The sequence below is a fragment of the Copadichromis virginalis genome, linkage group LG18 (genome assembly GCF_057382275.1).
Source record: "Copadichromis virginalis isolate Kocher_CV1m ecotype Utaka linkage group LG18, C_Virginalis_male_GT1.1, whole genome shotgun sequence".
Classification (NCBI taxonomy): domain Eukaryota; kingdom Metazoa; phylum Chordata; class Actinopteri; order Cichliformes; family Cichlidae; genus Copadichromis; species Copadichromis virginalis.
Genome location: NC_140635.1, coordinates 26,362,417 through 26,382,439, shown reverse-complemented (window position 1 = coordinate 26,382,439; position 20,023 = coordinate 26,362,417). Strand labels below are relative to the sequence as shown.

The window sequence follows — 20,023 nt, the reverse complement described above, 5'->3', positions numbered from 1 at the left end:
ACATCCTTTTCGATGACAAGAGGCTGTTTGCTGGATTTTGCGTGAGGATGGTGAATGTTACACGTGACTCCTCCTTTTTTTTTTTAACTTTTTTTTTTGCCTTTTTCCTGGTTAGCCGTTACTCATGAGATTGCTTACATTTAAAAAATACAAAAATATATTACCTCTGTAGTTATTCAAGGAAAGCATTTGCACACGTATCAGTATCTGTTAACTTCACTGTGACTTTGTTGTACCTTAAACAAGTAACAAGGTCATTTCTATACATGAAATTCAAGTAGACAACATCAGGTCGAAGAAAAAAAAAAAGTAGATAGTCATGCATAATGCAGTGTGAGAAACAAAACAAGTACAAAGGGAGAAAGCGTGGTTTAGATAGGGCTTCTATAAAGTATATGTGAGGGTTAGTTCTGTCAGTTCGGGTCCGGCCCACTGCTCTGTATCCCGTACAGAAGTGCGTGCATGTCAGTCGACAGTTTCCTGAGCAGTTTTAAGTCCTCGCTCAAACTTCGCTTACTTTAACAGACTTAACGTTTCCAGGAAACCGCCCTGTTAGGCATCACTTTAGTAAAGCTACAACACTTATGGACGCGTACGAGAGTCTGTGCAGCGATAACGCCGGCCACGCTTCCACGCACAGGGCAACAATCACAGGTATGGAAGAAGACACTTGGAAGGTTTCAAAAATATAACTTCGGATACTTTTCTTTCTTTGCTCTCTGTGATTGAGAGCAAAAAAGTTTTGTTTTTTGTTTTATTTTTTAAACACATGGCTTAGACCGAAGCTCCAAAGTTTCTCAAGGACAAGTAAAAGGCAGGGTGCAGAGGTGTTTTGCACAGCTCTTTCTGCTGGGAAGTAGACAATACTGTTACACGGCAACTTAAGTGAGTTTTTTTGGGTTTTTTCCTTCTTCCATGCACTTTCTATACAAAGTCCACCGACGGTTCTCTGTGCGAGCACGCCAGGGGGAAGATGCGCTTCCCTCTGTGCCCGACATCAGTATACAGTACATGTTATAGTATTATGACTTGCATAGAGTAACTGCACAGCACATGAAATGAACACCGCACATCCTTTGTTTCCCACCCGTGTTAGCTAAACGACAATAAAACCACCAAACAGGAAAAAACAGGGATCTGCTGATATCGCGTTATCGAGCCTGACGTTTATCGACCTGTCAGTGTCGTCCAACATGAATCTGGTGCTGGCTAAATGTTCCGAGACTCTGTGATGAGGATGACCTTAAAAAATGTTTTTTCTAACTAACGTATTGAGCAAAAACTTTGTTTTCCTGAAACAAACTAGCGCAATACAAAAACAAACAAAAAGGGGGGAAAAAAAACAAAAAACGCTTTTGGCCAAATTCATATTTTGGGGCATCCAAAAAAGAAAAGAAAAAGAAAGACGAACCCTAACCAGCTGGTCATCAGAAAGGTTTTCTCGGGTCCATGTGCACTGAATAGATGACACGTTTGTGCCTCTACATGTGACACAAACTAATACTGACAGACAAGAAAAAAAACAAATACTGCAGACATCAGTGCTAAGAGTACACACAAGACTTGGAATAGTAGTGATTATTTGGGGGGGGTTGTTTGTTTTTAACAATAAGACTGCTGACTAGTGGAGTTATGCATGTAGTACTTTGGCTCAGTAGAGAATAGATTCAAAAAGGAATATGTGCACCAAATGCATACAAGTATATGGATATACTGCTGTACAAAAAGTCACTTATATGACGGGACATGATTTGTACACGGGTAGGTTACAAATAGGTCATCATTGCAATTTCTTCAAATAGTGTTAAATGCTTAGTTGAGGTTTTCCCAAAAAACTTTGAGGTTTGTTCAGTGTTTATATAATCTTATTGGAAAATTCTGAGAGTACCTGGCAGGTGAGCTGCCCGCTGCAACAACAGCCCCATCTTCACCTGGCCCCGCCTTCATCAGTTCAAAAATAGGTAGTTGAAATAATTCGGTTTCAATCTCTCTTTATAAAAAGCTAGCTGTGCTCATCGTGTATCACTTCATGAAGTTCCTCTCTTAATGTTGATGGTTGTAGAAGCTTTGAAAATAAAAAGATAAAATGTAACCTGTCTATACTTGGTTCACATAAAGGCCAATGCTGTCCAGGTCCACGCTAGCTTAGCTCCTATGAAGACAACAGGTGAAATTTAACTCCACCTTCTTAAGTTCATAATGCAGGGAGAGAAATTTCAGACGTCTGTAAGGAAAAGGAGCATTTAGGCATTTCTTCTGAGCGTGCTCGTTTTGAGTCTCGCTGGCAGGCAAAGTTTCAGAGTCAAGCACTGGCAGAAATATTCACCAGGCCTTAGTGTGTTAGGGGAAACAACTTGCTTATTTTTTATTGTTCTTGTGGTTCTTCGTGTCCTGCTGCTGCCACCATTCTTTCCTCAGTTCATGGCATGCTGGCGAATCGTGTGGAAGATCCAGTCCATCTTGGTAGTCCAGCCGCCGTGGTGAGCGTCGTTCATCTGCTTCATGAAGTAGTCCAGGGCCTCCTGCTCCGACTTGTCCAGGGCCAGGGTCTTCCTGATGTAAGCGATGTCGTCGAACGACTGCAGCTCAGGCATTCCCGAGCCCAGCATCATAGAGAAGAGGTTGATGAAGAGGTTGGCGTGCTGCCGGATTGCCAGGTACGCTTTGTAGCACATCTCCTGGAATCTGAAGAGGGAAGCAAAACGAGCAGGGTCAAGTTCTGTTACCCACCCCAGTTACCCACCAGAGACTGCTGCTATTTTAAATCTGGCACTGTGTGCAGTCAAAGACAACAGAAGAATCATCGACTTTCTTACATTTGAAGTGCAAGACCTCAATTAGAACCTATTCACACTGTGATTGGCTGTGTCCAAAAATTCATTCCCTAGACATTTTTGCAGGAGGTGCAAAAGATACTGGGAGAGTCTTTGAACATGGACCCTTTATCTCTTTCGGGACATCCAATTTGGAACAATATTGCGGACATCAGCTTCATTAGACTACATCCTTGCATACGCTGCAAGGAAAAACATTTCCATGTCTTGGATAAATGACAAACCTGATCCAGAATTTCTATGGAACATTTGAGCAGCTTGCGTCATTCCGCCAGGAAACAGTTTATGAGAATCTGGGCTCCGGATCTTTGTTTCACAAACTCTTCAGTCACTTTGTTGCTCTCAGATCTCATCAGTGACAGAAAACCTTTGGTGTGTGTTTACAATAAGATCACTAGCGGCCACATCTGTCACGGCTTGACTGTCTGATCTTTTGTCTTTGCTACAAGCCTGTGGTGCCTACCATTTGATTTATATTTATTTACTTCTTCCGTTTCTCTCCTAACACCTTCAGATTTTTATTTTTACACAGACTAGTTACTGTGCTGAGTCATTTGTTGTAACAAAAAAGTTTAAAAAGAGGACTCAAAAAGCACCTCATCCACCCTTTCAGCGTCGCTGTGGGTGAAGCATTACCTTTCAAACTCCCTCGTTTTGGTGCACTCTTGCGTTCCTTTGCTAATAACAATCAAAAAGTCCTGTGTGAGCACAAAGGGGACGCGCTCCCTCTTGTACCCAAACTTCTTCTTTTTGTGGTCAAGGAAGTGACCAAAATCTATGTGGAACAGCTGAGAACACAGAAAATATGACACATTAAATTATAAAGGATAAACCAAAAAATCTAAAGTATAGAGATGAAGTTTAACTCAGAAAGAGAAGTGGCTGTAATCATTACCTGCCCATCATCTTTAACCATGATGTTGCTGTTGTGCCTATCTCCTATGCCCAGGATAAATGTAGCTACACAGTAGCCTGCGCACGACCGTGTGAACAGATCGATGGCCTGGTCGTACCTGAGACGGCAAAAAAAAGAAAAAAGAAAAAAAAAAGGCAAAATCATTTGAGGCAGTCTAGGAAATTTATGCAGATGTCGTCACAAAGGAAGTAGAAATAGAAAAAAAAGGCTTGGCATTAATAATTAACATTAATTAACATCTCTACTGAGCTCACATCTCTCCCTTGTTCTTATCCTTGAGCCACTGATGTAGAGTGTGGCTGTTGAACTGCAGCGCCCCCTTTAGGCCTCCTTTGCACTGGATCTGCATGATGGTGTGAGAGTTCCTCACCACCTCGATCAAACCCACGCAGTCGCCGATAGACAAACAGCCATAGGGCAGCATCCTGGAAGAGGAAGCGTAGAAAACATGAGAGGCAAGGCGATAAAGAAAAAAAATATATATATATATATCAAGACAGCACTGATGGACTTTATATTAAATGACGTGAGGTGGCTGGCAGGGTCTGCCTGCTAATCTGCATTCAAGTATGGCTCGCAGAACATGAAAGGTCCGGTGCCTGTTAATGGATACCTGCATCCCTGCTGTCATGACGAAGTGAGGAGCCTACCTGAGATCAAGGCCTTGGTTCTGCCAGATGTTCTCCATTATCCTAATGATCTGTAGCGTCAGCATGTCCTGCCTCAGATCTGCAGAGTCAAAGAGAGACAAGGAGGTGGATAACGGTGAGGTGAATATGAGCTGCTGAGCTGCTTTGATCAACTCCATGATGCATTATGGAGCAGAGCTTTCAAAGTCATGTTGGTCACAGACGCTGCAGCAAAAAAGCACAACCTGCTGCCGTGAAGCGGGGGTCAAATACGAGCATTGCTCCTTCTGAGTTCTGCGTTAAGAGCGCAGTTATAGTTGTATTTATGTAGCATGAAACGACGCAGCGCAGGCTGAACTGTGCGCATGCTCGGCAGGTCTGTGTGTGTGTGTGTGCTGAGAGTGTCAGCGCTGAGGAGAGGACAGACAGGCGGAGGTAGAGGCACAACTCACCATCTCCATTTTTGAAGATGATTTCATTGTTCTGAAAGAGCAGCTCCGACATCATATCTGGGTTTTCCCAGTTAAGCCACAGAGGTCTCTTTGCTGACGACATCATCCTGCATTCCTCCAGGCTAAAGTAAAGACATGGATATGTTTTAGCAGGAAAAATACACATACATGTATATAAAAGGAAAGGAGGAAAGCCCTCTGTAATTGTGGTTGTGTTCATCACAGCAACAGAGCTCTACAAGCATTCAGTTCATAATGGTCCTAATGTGCTTGATATGAACCAAACTGTTCAGCTCTTATCACATCTGGTAATACTTCAAGCCTCGGAGAGGAGAGGGCGAAAGCATCACCTGCAGGGGGAATAAAAATCAAATGCCAACCATTTGAGCGGACTGCGTTAGATAAGAGTGCTGAAGTACCGGAGGTTTCCCAGCTGATGTGCCGGATTCAGCGGAGAGGTGAAGCTTTGCAGTGCATCCATGTAGTCAGGTCTTTTCATCTGCTCCACCAGAAACTTCATTTGAACCTTAGAGGGGATTAAACAAATGTGACAGTTAGTTTCCTCAGGTGCTGAGCAACTGGATAAACGGGCTGGCCTAAGTTCATATGCAGCAATCACAGTCAACTTTCTGCTGCTTCTCTTCAGCAAAATCTCTCACAATGAGGTAATGCTCCTTCACTGAGGGCTTTCAGGCAATGACATACACCCTCTGGTGGCCATGCTGAACCATCTAAGAAGCACCAGGTAGATTTAGATTGGATGGGCACTGGGCATTTCATACTGGTTTAATACATGACCAAGCCATCCAAGCTAACCCCTGTGACTGGCATAGCAACTAGTAGCAAAACATTTTTGTAGCCTGTAGCTACATATTAAGTTCACTAACTACTAAATATTTTCATTTGACTCTTCTGGGTTTGCTCTGCATGAGTCACAGTTTAAAATAATCCTTGTTTATTTCATGCTGAGCCTTTGTGGAGTCCCTCGGGTCATCCTCTGTCTTAAACGAGGAGGTTGCTGATTAAGTCCAGCATCCCGTCTTCTGATTGGCTACCCCTCACAAACAGAAAATTGGAACAGCAGGTGGGTGGGGCTTCTGTTATCTATGTTTCTGAGATGATTGAGGTTTTTCACTCTCACTGATGTCATAAAGACCCAAAAGCAAAATAATAATAATAATAATAATAATAATAATAATAATAATGATAACAAAAAATACACTGAATGAGTGATTACAAAAAGCTTTTTAAAAAGATGAAATATCTTATGCCAGTGTGGCTGAATATTTTACTACAAGCAATTAAGAGGGAAAAAAAAAAAGAGAGAAAAAGCAAAGCTCCAAATTCTATCACTGCACTCTAATGTGGTGTCCCTGCGGCCAGGCCGGTCCAGATGTTGTCAAGATTAAACCAAACGATTCAGTGGATCACATTCAAAACAGCTGCCAGCTGTCAGATTACCTTCTGAGCCTCATCTTTTTTCTCCTGTTTGAGGAGGTCAGTGAGATTGATGAGCTTCTCCATGGCCTCCACCTGTCTGCTCAAGTGCTTCAGATACATGCCACAGGCCCGGCAGTAGGACTCCAGAAGCAGACCAAACCGCTGGCTCACTGTCTTGTTGTGCATCTCTGACCTTCACGCATAAAAACAAGGAAAGAAAAAAAGTTTAAGAGGTTCTGTCCCAAAGAAAATACACTCTGCCTCCCTGGAAATCCTAAAACATAAACCAATGTGAGGCATCTTCAAAGTATGTTTTTTAAATTCATCCGTACCCGAGGCCAAACACTCAAGACTTTAACCTTTCGCTTACAAACAGTTCCAACTTCCTGAAAGAAAATCCTTTTAAATAAACTCACTTTAAATGCCAGAAGAAGAAATGTCCTATCCTCTGATTGGTTAACGCCTTTTTCAGCAGGAACCGTGCGAGTGGGTTATCAAGGTACTGCTCGTACTTCAGAACCTAAGACACGGCCACAGAGAATATATTGAAAATACCTTCAGTCCATCAAGCAAAACATGTGACTCATCAGCAAAACATGGCAGAATGAAAATGGCTCCCGCGGCTTAGTTTGATCTAAACACACCTGAACCAGCTGAATGAGATACTGGGAGAGTTTGTCATCAGTTAGGTATTTCTCAAGGCACTTCACAGCAAACTCTCTGACCATAGGATCGGGGAAGTTGCAATCCAACAACTCCATGGCTTGTTCTGGTTTGATAGCAGGCCAGTCCTTTAGAAGGCAATACATCTGAAATGAGAAAAGGCAGCTAAATACAGAACACAGATTTTGAACAACCCTGTAATACACAGCTGTATAAGGACTATGAGAAGTTGCCCCTTCATACATGTTGCAGACAACAGATTCTCTGTGTCAGAGTTGTATTCTCACCACTGCAAAGTTCTCCTATAGATTTAGGTGTGTAGTGTTCCCTAGGTAGCTGCTGAAGGAGGCAGGACACATTACACTCACTCACTCCCCGTGAAATCTCCAGCCTGCCTGCTCTATTCTCACACTGGCTCAATCTGACATCACACAGACTTTGTACTAGGGAGCTGGCAGGGTGAAGACTGCTCGAGTTCAATCCATCTGAGTATGACATTTAGGTTCTCGCATCAAGCCCTGCTGGGTCTAGAAAAGTCATGCTGTGGCTCATGTGCAAAAACAGGTCGAGAACTTGAGTAAGCATATTCAATCACTGTTAAAAAGTGATATCAAGGTGTATGAGCTGTAGAAACCCCGCACTCACCTGTGCAACCTCATCTCTGGAGTTCCACTTCACAGCCAGGAGGATCTTGGGAAGGATCTCTGGCATATTGATGCAGTCATGTCTAAAATAAAATTGGTGACAAAACAAATAAGTTATAACTTTTTCCACCATCAGCATTAAAGACTTCTGTGTACAAATCTAGCAGCTTTGATAACCAGGGGCCAACTCTTCCACTAGTACCTACTCGTCCTACTGCTCATTTTGTCATTAGAGTTTTCCATTAGGTGGTACTGGTGGTGTATTGTATTGCCTACTCTTCCAGGGATCCAAGCGAACTGAGTCAATCTGAAAACGTGACATCAACAGGCTGCATGCCACTGATTAGACTGGACAGTGGCGTCGTGAGAGCCGGCAACGGCTACACAAAAAACAAAATCGTGCTACCCCAGTCTGAGAAAAAGCCATACACTGAGCTTCAGGTGTACCCTCTCCTCTACATCCTCCATTATTGTGTTGCATACAAATGATGTCGGCACATTAGGTGCTATTCAATTGTAATGGAAAAAGACTGAAGCAGAGTAAAGACGAATCGCCCCGAGTGGGTACTAGCTCAAAAGCCCTTTATAAAAGCATACCAGCACACATCATTACCTGTGTCTCCACAGGAAGTCCTTCTCCTGCTCAGTGATTTCAGAAAGCGGGTCTCTGTTACACACTTGCCGTAGCTGCTCATTGTCGCCGTCAGTCAGGGGGTTGTCCCGTGCCAGTCTGTTACTCTATGACACCAAAATAACACAGTTTAGCAAAACAAACCAAGGAGGTCAGAGTCGGTTCTAGAGCCACTTGTCATATAACAGCGGGATGATTATTCTCATTTCCAGCTCCACATTTGCTATAGTGACTGCATGATTCACAGTTCAAAATAGTCTAAGTCTATCTTGTACTGAGCCTTGGTGAGGCCCATCGGTTCATCCTTTGTCTAAAACGATCCGTTTCAGCTCCTCTCCCTTTAAGGAAAACCTTTCTTCTGATTGGCTGCACCTGATTGAGTCCCTGAGATGACATTATTAGGGATATCCACTCTCAATCACATCACAGAGCCAAGAGGCGAAGAAAATGACCTTATTATATAACTGTGTATATATTTAACAGAAAGATAAACCTTATAGGCCCCCATACTTTCTGTGTAGAGTGCACATGAACTATGATGTGGCAGCTCTTCAATGAAAATCACGTCAGATAATGTGTTCATGTATCTGACCAGCAAAGCAAAACAGAAACCAACAAACACGTGTTTACTCTTACCAAACCAGTGTGGCAGTAATTAAAGCCAAGCTCTCTGGATATGTTCCAGTTTGCATGATCCTCAATGGTAGACATATCAGGAAACTTGACAGGGGAGCTGTAATGGTCAAACTCCAGCTCCAGACATGGGGTTTCCTGTATGTTTAGAAAACGGTAAAGAGGGGAAAAGGTCATTCAAGGTGTTTATTGTAATCAAATTAAGGCGCCCGTGTCAATGAGTAATTAATTAATTGGGATAAGGAGCTTGGTTGCTTAAATCGAGCAGCTTAAGCAGCAGCTGCTGCATTACTGAAACTGTACAAGGTGTCGCCAGCTTTGCTATAACTGGGTCACGAGGCTTAAAAGTTATTATTATGCATAATGCGTGTATGTGAAAAGCTTCAGATGCTGGCAAAAACTCAAGTGTTTATAAACTGCATCCTGATCCATTCAGGTTTATGCAAATTAAAGATACAATGCTACTATTATCAACATGTTTGTATATACAGAACAGAGAAACACTGGAAGTGCAAACAACAAAGAAAGTTTTGCCACTTGCCTTGTTAGGGTTGGAGCCCGTGACACCGATAGGGTTGAGCAGGTCTTCCAGGCCATGTGGGACAGGCCACAGGTTGAGAGCCATCTTCCCTGCTACTAGTGTGTGGGTGTAGTCAAACAGGTTAATGTTGCCCCAGGCGAGGGGACAGTGTTCCTACAGGAAACGAGTAAAAAGGATCCATGTGAAAATCATCAGCAAGGCAACATCTGGTGGATACGGAGCAGACAGGTGCAGTGGAATAAAAACAAACAGGGAAGTTGGTGATAATAAAGTAAGAACAGGTAAGACGATAATGAAATGTCCAAAGTACATGTGCATCATTGGTTTGGCTGATCATAACTGTTAATAGAAACATGGTTTTTAAACAAAAAACCGCAAGAAGAGAAAAAATAGCTGCAGCAGGCAGACTGCACAGCTCCAACTGCTGCCCTGCTCCTGTATGGAAATCCATTTAAACCACGCGCACCATGAAACTTAATCGCATCTGCTGCTGGTCTGCTGGGAAAAGGGCCAATTACTGATTGACTTCTTAATTAAAACCATGCTAGTTTGTTTGGCTGTCGGGCAGATACACCACTTGTGCTTTTAATACATTTCTGACAGAATAATTTCTCCACGAGTGCTTGCTGTAATATTAAAACACACTTGTTGGCCAAAATCAACAAGGTGTTAAATCGTGGCCTCTTTCACCCCAGAGGGGGCAAACAAAACAAAACAACCACTCTGTGGCTAATGAGATGGTACAAGAAAAACACAATAGCTACGATTAATGTGCTTCATTTCTGTTGCACCAAATTCAGTGGAGGTGCAGAGAATAATTTTGAGAACAGTTTCGATAACATCTGAGGCACTGATTGGTTTATATTAGGCTGTTATTCACTCTCCATATTAAAGGTTTGATTCAAGAGGAGCAAAGACCATTTTTGAGGCTGTTTTTCAACCCTTGTAAGTCACACGATGAGACACGGATAGAATAAACCAGTCGAGTTCGATGCATGAGGTTGCGTGATTGACAATGCCTACTGAATCACAGGCTATGACACACCAACGCAACATCGACGCTGTTTCTTTCTCTGCTACACCCTCCTTGGCACAGACACGATCATAGTTAAAGAGCATGTCATTTTAAAAGATCAGCTACATTTTTTTCTTGGTTGGCATCCCAAACATTTTTTTTTTGTTTGTTACTAGTTTGTTTTTTAACAAGTGCCCGTGTCGAGTAGATCGGGGCATGAGTTGTAGTTGCATTCCAGTTGGCTGACTGGCGAACACAGGTCCCAGAAGCAGTTGATGAAAGATTAATTTCTAACAATGCCTTACTGTCAACAACCATCTTTGGCTACTGGACCATTATAAGGGCCAACTTCACTTACTGTGCCGTGACTGATTCAATTTCGGGATTTTTTAAAAAGAAAATATGCGAATTTTACGACAATACCTTGAAGATTTTAATATAAAATGCTGACATTTCAGTGCTAACCTCTTTAGCTCCCTTCCGTCCTTTGACAGAGCAAATGGAGAGGCAGAGTCGGGCAGCTCGGGGGACTTCTGGAATGTACATGTCGTAAGTCAGCCACTCGTTCCACCTGCCACAAACAGGAACATAACCACAGATATGAATCAGTCACATTAGTGCCACAAAGCTCAGTAAAATCATAGAGTACAAAACACTTTGATTATGCACAACCTGGGGTTTGAGCACGGCACACGTAGCGTGTTGACATTGTCGCACAGCTGCTCTCCACCATGGTATATCCCAGTCCTGACATAGATCTAGATCAGCAACAAATCAAAAGATTTATAAAGTAATCGAAGCGATAACGATTTCTTTCAGCACATTTCTGACTGAGAGAGACGGCTAGACGCAGTGCAACATCTTTTAATAATCTCCAAGCTACTGAGATGGAATATTACAGTCAGAATAAATTTTACTCAAATGAGAAACAAGCCAGATGAGCTTTAAAGAAAAACAAGATGACAACAATGTACTGCAGTTGTACCTTGTCAATGTCTCTGATGTTGACATTGACATAAGTGGCGCACAGTATCTTAATCCTTAGCGTTCCGTTGATAGTCCACAGATTCTTGGTGGCTGTTTCCCCATTCATGTAGGGTGTTGCTGTGGATATTCGCCTTGCATATGACGGCATGGTGAAGAAATCCATGGGCAGTTGGGAATACAGGCTGTCTTTTGACATTAGCATCAGGTTAGGCATTCTTCCCAGCATGATACAGCTGCGCACATACTGTTGAGGACAGATAAAAGTGACATTTTGAAGTAGATGCGATTGTGACATTTTGACGCCGCTCGTGTCATTTTGACATTTTGAAGCCATTCGTACACATCTGGGCCTATCAAAATGTAAATTCCAAGAATTTATAATTGCAGCTCAGCAATAACTGACGCACTCAGCACTTGTGTGATGTGTGTGGGGCTTTTCTCGAACGTGCACACTTGACTGGCCGAACATTTCCTCAGAAATTTAATTTCATGCCCTAAGTGTCGAACACATTTGTGTTGGATGATAATTTGATGTGAGGTGGATCTGTCTCTCCCCCTCTAAGTACAATAGAATCAGCTGCAGCTAAGCTAAGATTTAATTAGATTACCTTGTACTGACTCAGAGGGTATTTCTCCAGTAAGTACTCATCACAGCCGCAGACTTTGAGGATGTACTTTCCCTGATACTCCTGCACACACATCTTTAACTGCTCCTGGGAGAGCAGCATGCTGCGCGTCTTCTTCCGAATGGCTTCTGCAATCACTTGCTCTGGTACATAATCATGATTGATCTTCAGGGTGTACTTCTGTTTGTCATTGGTGGGCGAAACAATGACCCAAATGACCACAATGATTTGACCTGAGGGAAATAAAGTAACAGATGAAACGGAGGGCAAAAGCATTGGCAAAACAGTTCCAGCACAGTGAGGGGTGCTGCCCACCTCGGAGTAAAATGCCTCACCTTTGTCTAGCTTGCTATAGATGTGCCTGGGAAGCTCTGCTGAGGATTCAACATTGGGAGGGTAGACGTACAATGCTCTGCTGTGGGGTCCGTTGCTGTCTCTGAGGTCCACGGCTTCTTTGCAAACGTTTAAAATGTTCCTTCTGAAGTCCTGCACCTCAGGGTCTTTCACCAAATCAAACTCACATATAGGCATACCAATAGCAAAACCTGAAAGGGAAAAAAAGCAATTGCGTTTTGTTATTATGTATTAAAAAGGAGAGCCAACGACAACACAATACAGTGTATATAACACACAGTATAACCAAATAAATACGGGCTGTTTTTAACTGCATAGTAACTCAGGAACTGTACCTATCTCTCTGTTGAGAATCTTCTCTTCTCTGTTGCCTACTGGCTCAATAACCTTGAGGAAGGCCTGGAAAAGCCTAAGATCACATAACCTCCTGGTCTCATCATAAAACTCCTCCCGCTCTGCTTCCTGGGTGACACTAACAAAGATGTAGGAGCTCTCCTCCTGCAGCAGATGGTAGAGAGGGTACTTCCTGGCCTCTTTGAAAAGCTCATGCTTGACTGTAGTAAGTGTGGCCTCCCGGAGGCACTCCAACGTGAGAATCATGCCATTTGGCAGAAGGCAGTCCACTAGAATGCTGGGGGGCATCAAGTGCATCCCCCATAGTTCTCCCGATGATGGTCTGGGAGCCATGGCTTCGCCAGCAGATCCTCTCTATTCTGAGCCCAGTAATTACCAGATGAGCAATTTCGACCAACTGAGAAACAGAAAGGAGCAGAATTACGCCTGTGGTAAATATTTCACTACAGTTATGGCAGCTGCTTCTCAGTGACAGGATATACAAAAATGTAACTATATCCAAGGGAGTTGGAAACATCAAACTTTAACTGATTATGAAGAATTTTAGAAGAATTGCGAACAAAAATAATTGTAGAATACCTGTAGTGTCACTCTTTAGTATTTGTGTGCTACTTATATAACAGATGTTTCTTTGGCTCGGTTAGCACAAGAGCGGCAGCACAACATATGCCAACAACTTGACGTTACAAACTGATCCAATGATAACAAAAATTGTCAACTCATCAGATGCGCAAAATCGACCACATGTGTCAGCTGGTGTTGAATTAGCTCAAGTTAAAGTGGACAGAAATGAACTGATGCAGGGCTGTGGACTCAAAAGGTCTTTGAGAATCATGTAAACAAACTTGTTAGCTAGCAAATTTCCCCGTATATTGGTTTATCACGGCTAACACAGCTAAGCCTTGAACTTGACATACACATTGACTGGTTGGATGTGTACTGCTGTCTGGTGGTTTAACTTTAGATAATGTTTCTTTGACGAGCTAGCTAGCCACGCTAGCCAAGTTCACCAAGAAGATCAATGTCATATACAGTATGAAGACCTCTCCTCATGCACACGCTATTTTCACGCTGGCCCTAATGTAATTAAAGGGTAAGAGTGAACAGTGTTGTGTGAGTAACTGGATAGCTTTATCGATCAACAGCAAAACCAAACACACTGCAAAAAAACAAAACAACAACAAAATTAACATGTTAGGTTTACCTGTGTCAGCTAACGGCAACCGGTTAGCCGTAAAGCTAGTCGGACTGCTCAATCATTAGCCGCGGCTAGCTGAGTAAATCCCATCCGCTCCAGAACTCCCAAGCAGCCGCGCTACTTTAGTCCATCCGAAGAGTGACACGGGGTGGTCGGGACAGTGCCGCTTTTCAGAAGGAAACACGTCCCTAGCTCCCACCGAGGTTGTCAATATTCTGTAGTGGAGTAAGTCTATAACACTTCTTGTTGTTCGTCATCGTGCCGTCCCGAAAATATACTGCACTGCTTGGTAACACGCTAGCTCCACACAGCTAGCCTGTTCGAGGGATGCTAACAGGCTCATCGTCTCGGACCGCCTTCCCACACTGACCGAGCTGGTGGAGGAGTTTGTCATGAGATAAGACTGGGGAATTGACGGGAAACTGCCTGCTCGCTGTTTTCTTGAAATGAAATGTCTCCAAAGAAAAGCTATCAGATTGCACATGCAGAGTCCAAACCCTTTATAGAAACGTGAAGTGAACAAGCCTACAAAATACGATTGCAGCACTATTTTATTTAATTATATATGTACACTCAGGGCATTATATTTCCACACATTTCTCGAGTATCTGTAAAACAAACAGTCTATATTCAATAAGCAAAGGAATAGATTAAATGGTCAAGATTACTGAGTGATTAGAGTGTGAGCAGCTTAAAACTTTGAAAAATTGATAATTGAAGAAGCCATATTCAAGCATATGGATATGCAGTCAGGCAGCCGCCTGTGTTTGTGATGCAGGTTTTAAAAATCAGGTTCTCTTTCATTATAAAAAAGCTGTGAACATTTAGCAGAGGTGCATCTGTATTTGTTTTCTACCTTGTAAATGCTGAGGGATTGATCATTTGTTACAGTTACAAGCCAGACACAGCCAGCGAACTACCACAATGTAAGATGTAATTTCAAATAGAAAATTATTATAGAGATGTAATCAATAAAAATTGTGATCCTGGAATACAAAATCAATTTATTTAGTCTGGTAGGCTGAGTCAGCGCACATGTACGCTGTGTCATGATGTCTCTGATTTTTCACTCATTTTCAGTCCAGTCCTTGTACATGAACATTTTCAAAACAATGTTCTATTTGTTTGTTAAGCCACATAACATCTATGAATCATTCACCACAGAACAGACAACCTGGCAGCGCTGCCATGTTGTTACTAGTAGTCTGTCACAAAAACACACAATTTGCTCCCATTTCTTTAGTTGCCAAACACAGTTTGACAGGCATAAAACAATACAACCAACAAAAAAGCTATTAGCTGAAAACTTCACTTATCATGGCATGCTGTGGAGTGTAGCCTTAAAAAATCTGAAGAAACTGGACAACTGATGAACAAAAGAAGAAGCGGCACATGTTTATCAAAATGCTTTCCTATCATTGTCACATTGTTCGACATCATCAGCCACAGACACTTCTGCTCAGACAGCGATGTTTTTCTCCATCGGTTCAAATATTGATTCGTTTTCGTCGGGTATGTAACACTTGTAAACAAGCACTCTCAGACATTTTTACCATGCTTTAACATCTTCCCAACCGCGCTCAGATCTTTATACAGCTGACAGTTCATTCACATTTATACACTTGCTCTGAGGTGAAAATCAGCTGCTCTGAATGTCTCAGCTGAAGAGAACGGTTTGCGAGATGCAACAAAACATTCATTTGGTTCCCAGCAATTCCTTTATGTCGTGCGTCCCTCACAAACCATCAATTTCTTGGTTTATTTTGATTTTTTCATGTCTTGAGCTTCCCTATCTCTTCACACAGTCTGGAGAGGTACTGCGTTAGCTTCACCATCATGATGATTAGGGCCCCTCCTGCGAGCGTGCAAGACGGCCAGAGCAGCGAGTGGAAGACGGTGCTGTGATCGTACAGGCGAATCAAGAGAGTCATCTCCTGCTGCTCGCTGGGGTCGTAGTAACACGGGACCTGCTGGTTCGCCTTCAGTCGCTCAGAAATGTTCAAAATCATGGCGTGCATGGCTGTGCTGTCCTTCTGACACCTGGGCACATAGAAACACTGCAAGGACAGGAGTGAGGGACACAGAGGTCATCCAGAGGGCAATCAGCCAGTCATACTTTTTTGTTTTTTGGCACTCAGAGCTACTTTTGTTTTATTTCACAACACGCTATCTGACATTTCTGAATTGGGCATCTATCGCCGGGCCAACATCTGACAGCCATTGTCAACATTTGAAACAGTTCAGTAATTCCCAGTATTTTCTCTCTGGCACCGTACTCACTTCAGAGCTGGCATCACGGGTCTCTTCATTGTGAGATAAACGGCTGACACGGCCTGTGTTATTGACGCTCACATAGACCTGCAGGCAAGGGTATCTGGATATCCTCCAGCAGTCTGACCCACAGCTGTAGGAACAGTTCATGTCTGCTGTGACCGTGGAGTTGAGAACAATACACACACCCTCCTCCGTCCACACGCTGTGTTGACATTTAAAGGAAGATCCAATTTATTACGACAACAAAAAAGAAGAAGAGGAAAGAAAGACAGCATTCGGGATGTTATGCCATGAAACGAGCTCAGTTTGGAAAGTGTAATCTGCTCCTGGAGATCTGGTTTCATAAATTATTCATTTTTGCATTTTTCCCGCTTGAACGAGCAAAGAAACAGTTTGTCAACAAGCACATCTGATGAATAAAACATGTTTCTGAAAGAAATATCAGAGCCGCCTCCTCCAAACACTAGCAGGCCTGTACCTGTCTGCATAGGACCGCAATATGGTGATACCCAGGACAAAGTACATCATGACTGAAGAGAGGATCATCCCAAGTCCCAGAAGAATGGCCCGATCTTCTCCGGGCTTCAGAGCGGTCACCGTCTTCTTCTTGTCCAATATATCTACCTCTCGAAATTTCTGGTAAATTGTCCTGATGATGGAAAATTAGAAGGAGTTAAGTTTTTTTTTTAAAGCTGTAGCTGAAATACTTTTGGCAATCGAAGTCCTCTTGACATTTCATACTTTTTCAAGCCTGAAATGATGAGAATCTGTTACCTCCTTTCATTTCCTCTTCCCGATCCTGCTGTATTTCTGGCCCCTGCCACAAAGAACATCTTTCCTGGCGACGACAATGATGGTGATGCACGTCCGCCTGTGTCTGATGAAGCAGAATGGAAAGGCTGCTGGAAAGACCTGTGAAAGAGTGCAGCCGGTTTTATTTTTAAGATCCTAAACCAGTGGTTCTTAACCTTGTTGGAGGTACCGAACCCCACCAGTTTCATATGCGCATTCACGGAACCCCTCTTTAGTGAAAAATAAAATATGATTTTTTTCAAATTCAAGACATAGATTTGTTTTTTATTGGTGCACAAAATGAGCCGTGCATGTCACGGTGGAGGCTCTGCCGAACCCCTGAGACCGACTCACCGAACCCCTAGGGTTCAATCGAACCCAGGTTAAGAACCGCTGTCCTAAACAGAGCACAAATCCCGAGTCGGTGGTTCCAAGGGAGATTTGTAAGACGTGAGAATCGCAAATCACGCTTTACCTCTGGTGCATATTGGCTGTCAAAACGCACTACGTTCCGGATAAAGTAAACACTACTTCAAATAGCCCTCGAACAACAGTTCCTCATTATGCTGCACTTGATATGGCACGCCCCGCCAGGTAAACATCTCATTTTGAACACAAAGAATTCTACAAGATGATGGACTGCCACTGATGAAAGGCGTTCATGCTGACGTGGCACACGTGAAAAGAAAAAAAGAAAAAACCTACCTGCTGTTTTCTGAACACTGTCAACACAAAGTCATTTGCACCTATTGAGACACAAGAGCAACACCTTGCATGGGCCTCCTCCACAGGTCCTACCACTGCAAGAAAACATGCAGCATTCAGTGCCGCTGTACGTACAGCTTCTTTAATATCATTAGCTTTCATGTAATTGAATAAGCACCTGAGACATTAGGAGTAATTGGTCATCTTTAAGTTCTTAAAACACTATTAAGACTGCATGTGCACGCTGTAACTTGGGGTGAATTTCCCATATTGTCACTGCTTTTATTTGAAAATCAAAAATCAGTTCCTCCGCAGGCTGGAATTTATTTAGAAAAAGCTTCTATTTACGCCCCAACAGCCCTCCAAAGAAAACATTAGCTTCATTCAAGGCTCAAAATGGAAGCAGAATGAACACGGCCTCTTTCTTTTCTTTCTTTTTTTTCTTTTTTGTTTGTGAGGGGATAACAACCCTGCCAGAATGCTGGGACCAGAATAGTTAGAAAACAAGCCAGCAAGTTCCTCTTAGATGAGTAATTTCCTTATTGTATCACATTCCCAGCTGCTTAGGGGAAATGTAGCTGAGAGACAGCTCCAGTGTGACACAAGACATCTGAAGGAAACCATTAATGTTATCAACAAAATGCGCTTCTCTCCAAACACTCCACACGAATTTGCATGCATCCCCACAACAAAGGGAGTCACTCACACAAATTTTACGCTGTGTCTTATTACTTTTAACCAGCCCCCCACACACACACACCCTGCCGTTGCCCCTCGAGGGCCTCAAGCTCGGTGCATAACTGTATTGATTTCAGCTAAACGTGGACACCCGCACACACAATTTCAGAGAGAGACCCCCTAACTCCATGTGTCTACTTAACTGTCAAGCAAAACATTTTAAAGGCTTTGAAAGCTGTAAACGTGTTGGCAGCTGAGCCTTGTGCTCAGTGCAGGTTTGATTTACACTGGCAGCACAACAGCCTGTGAGGAATGGGCCTCGACTGTTCTCGCTGGTAAGTGAGGCTAACCAAAAATGCAGCTGATGAGGTTTATTTAAAAGTGATGTTAACTCAAATATATTTCTAGAGATGTCTGGAGATGTGCTATTTATGTGAAATGTCTCAAACTGCAGTGAAATAGTGTTAGAGGCTCAAAGAGCCTGTCGACAGTTTCGAAAAACACGAATTTCTTCATGTCTCTGCTTTTTTTTTTTTAAAGTCTACTTGGTCTGCATACTGTCCAACCCCACAAAGCTCTGCAGGGTGACAGTTTTTGCGTGCTTGAAGAGATTTTCCAGCACCGAGTGCTGGTGTGGAAATGCTTACAGCAGCAGGAACGTATTGTTCACACTTTCCTGTTATCATTTTAATGAACATCCTGAGCCAGAGGCCGATACGATCAGCCAGCGTCCCCTCATGTTTTCACGGGTGTGTCCTTAGTTCATGTTTCATCCAGCTGCCTCGCTTCAATCTCGTGAGCGCGAGCGAGACTGAATGATAGTGAACAGAGCTGGCACGTGGTAGCTCGCGTAATTGTGGAGCCACAAAAAAGAAACACAAGTGACCAAAAAATAAAAAATGAGAAAAGAGAGATTTAGAAAGATTGCAAAGGTGCACAAAACGGAGGCAGTGAAGAGATGACAACAAAGGTATGTTCATGTTGTCCTTCCAGTGATTATTGCTTTCCCATCATGTGTCCCAGTGCTGGTCCTGCCCCTCAGCAGCCCACATAGGTACAGTATAAGCGCTTTACAGAGGGCCACAGAGTAATGCTGTATAATATGCAGGGGAAAGTGAGCTGCATGTTAACTAAATCAGCTATTTATTATTGCAGCAGTTGTGAAGGTTGCAGCGCTGTTCCTCCGACTGAGTAAAAAACATATGATTCATTAGGCCACTCCAGGAGGAAAATCACAGTGTGCTCCATTCAACAGGTCAATGCACTGCATCTAAATCTGATCGCTTAGAAATAAATAGCACATGCACCAGATCTGTAAAAGATTCAAACTCTTTTGTATCCGTTTTGTGCTAAATGTCAGCTTTCCGCTGTGTGCCGGTTCTTTTTTTAAGCACACATGGCCTGTGTTTCTCCCCCGGTGTCCGTGATAATCTCTTTCTTTTCAAAGCCGAAGTGAAGTAAGCCCCAACTTTTGAATTAGCTTATGCTGAATTGAAACCGCAGCGATAACATGTCAATTCTGTGAAGTCCTACCTTTTGTCGCTCGTGGTGGGGGGGCTTGTTGTGATAATCCAGTCTTTGGTGTACAACTGTCAGCAGAAGCTCTTCCAAATGCTGCCCAGGCTCCTGGGGACAGCAGCTGGCTACGTCTTATTTA

General features: G+C 43.0%; 2 protein-coding genes across 2 annotated transcripts; both read right to left on the bottom strand.

Moving 5' to 3' along the window:
• Positions 1-53: 53 nt before the first annotated feature.
• Positions 54-14,360, bottom strand: LOC146688052 (phosphatidylinositol 4,5-bisphosphate 3-kinase catalytic subunit alpha isoform). Its single transcript, XM_085438183.1, has 21 exons — positions 13,924-14,360; positions 12,701-13,116; positions 12,347-12,556; positions 11,994-12,244; positions 11,384-11,629; positions 11,071-11,156; positions 10,864-10,969; positions 9,384-9,536; positions 8,846-8,980; positions 8,192-8,316; positions 7,580-7,661; positions 6,916-7,080; positions 6,688-6,791; positions 6,293-6,464; positions 5,251-5,357; positions 4,832-4,953; positions 4,401-4,479; positions 4,005-4,175; positions 3,730-3,847; positions 3,471-3,622; positions 54-2,685 (listed from the first exon to the last, which is right to left on the bottom strand). Exons 2-21 carry the CDS (start codon positions 13,050-13,052, stop codon positions 2,415-2,417), a joined length of 3,207 nt encoding a protein of 1,068 aa, XP_085294309.1. The 5' UTR covers positions 13,053-13,116; positions 13,924-14,360; the 3' UTR covers positions 54-2,414.
• Positions 14,361-14,458: 98 nt separating this feature from the next.
• kcnmb2a (potassium large conductance calcium-activated channel, subfamily M, beta member 2a) lies at positions 14,459-17,083 on the bottom strand. Its single transcript, XM_085438186.1, has 4 exons — positions 16,966-17,083; positions 16,670-16,840; positions 16,198-16,393; positions 14,459-15,974 (listed from the first exon to the last, which is right to left on the bottom strand). The coding sequence occupies exons 1-4, from the start codon at positions 17,022-17,024 to the stop codon at positions 15,690-15,692; spliced, it is 711 nt and encodes a 236-aa protein (XP_085294312.1). The 5' UTR covers positions 17,025-17,083; the 3' UTR covers positions 14,459-15,689.
• Between the last annotated feature and the right edge of the window lie 2,940 nt (positions 17,084-20,023).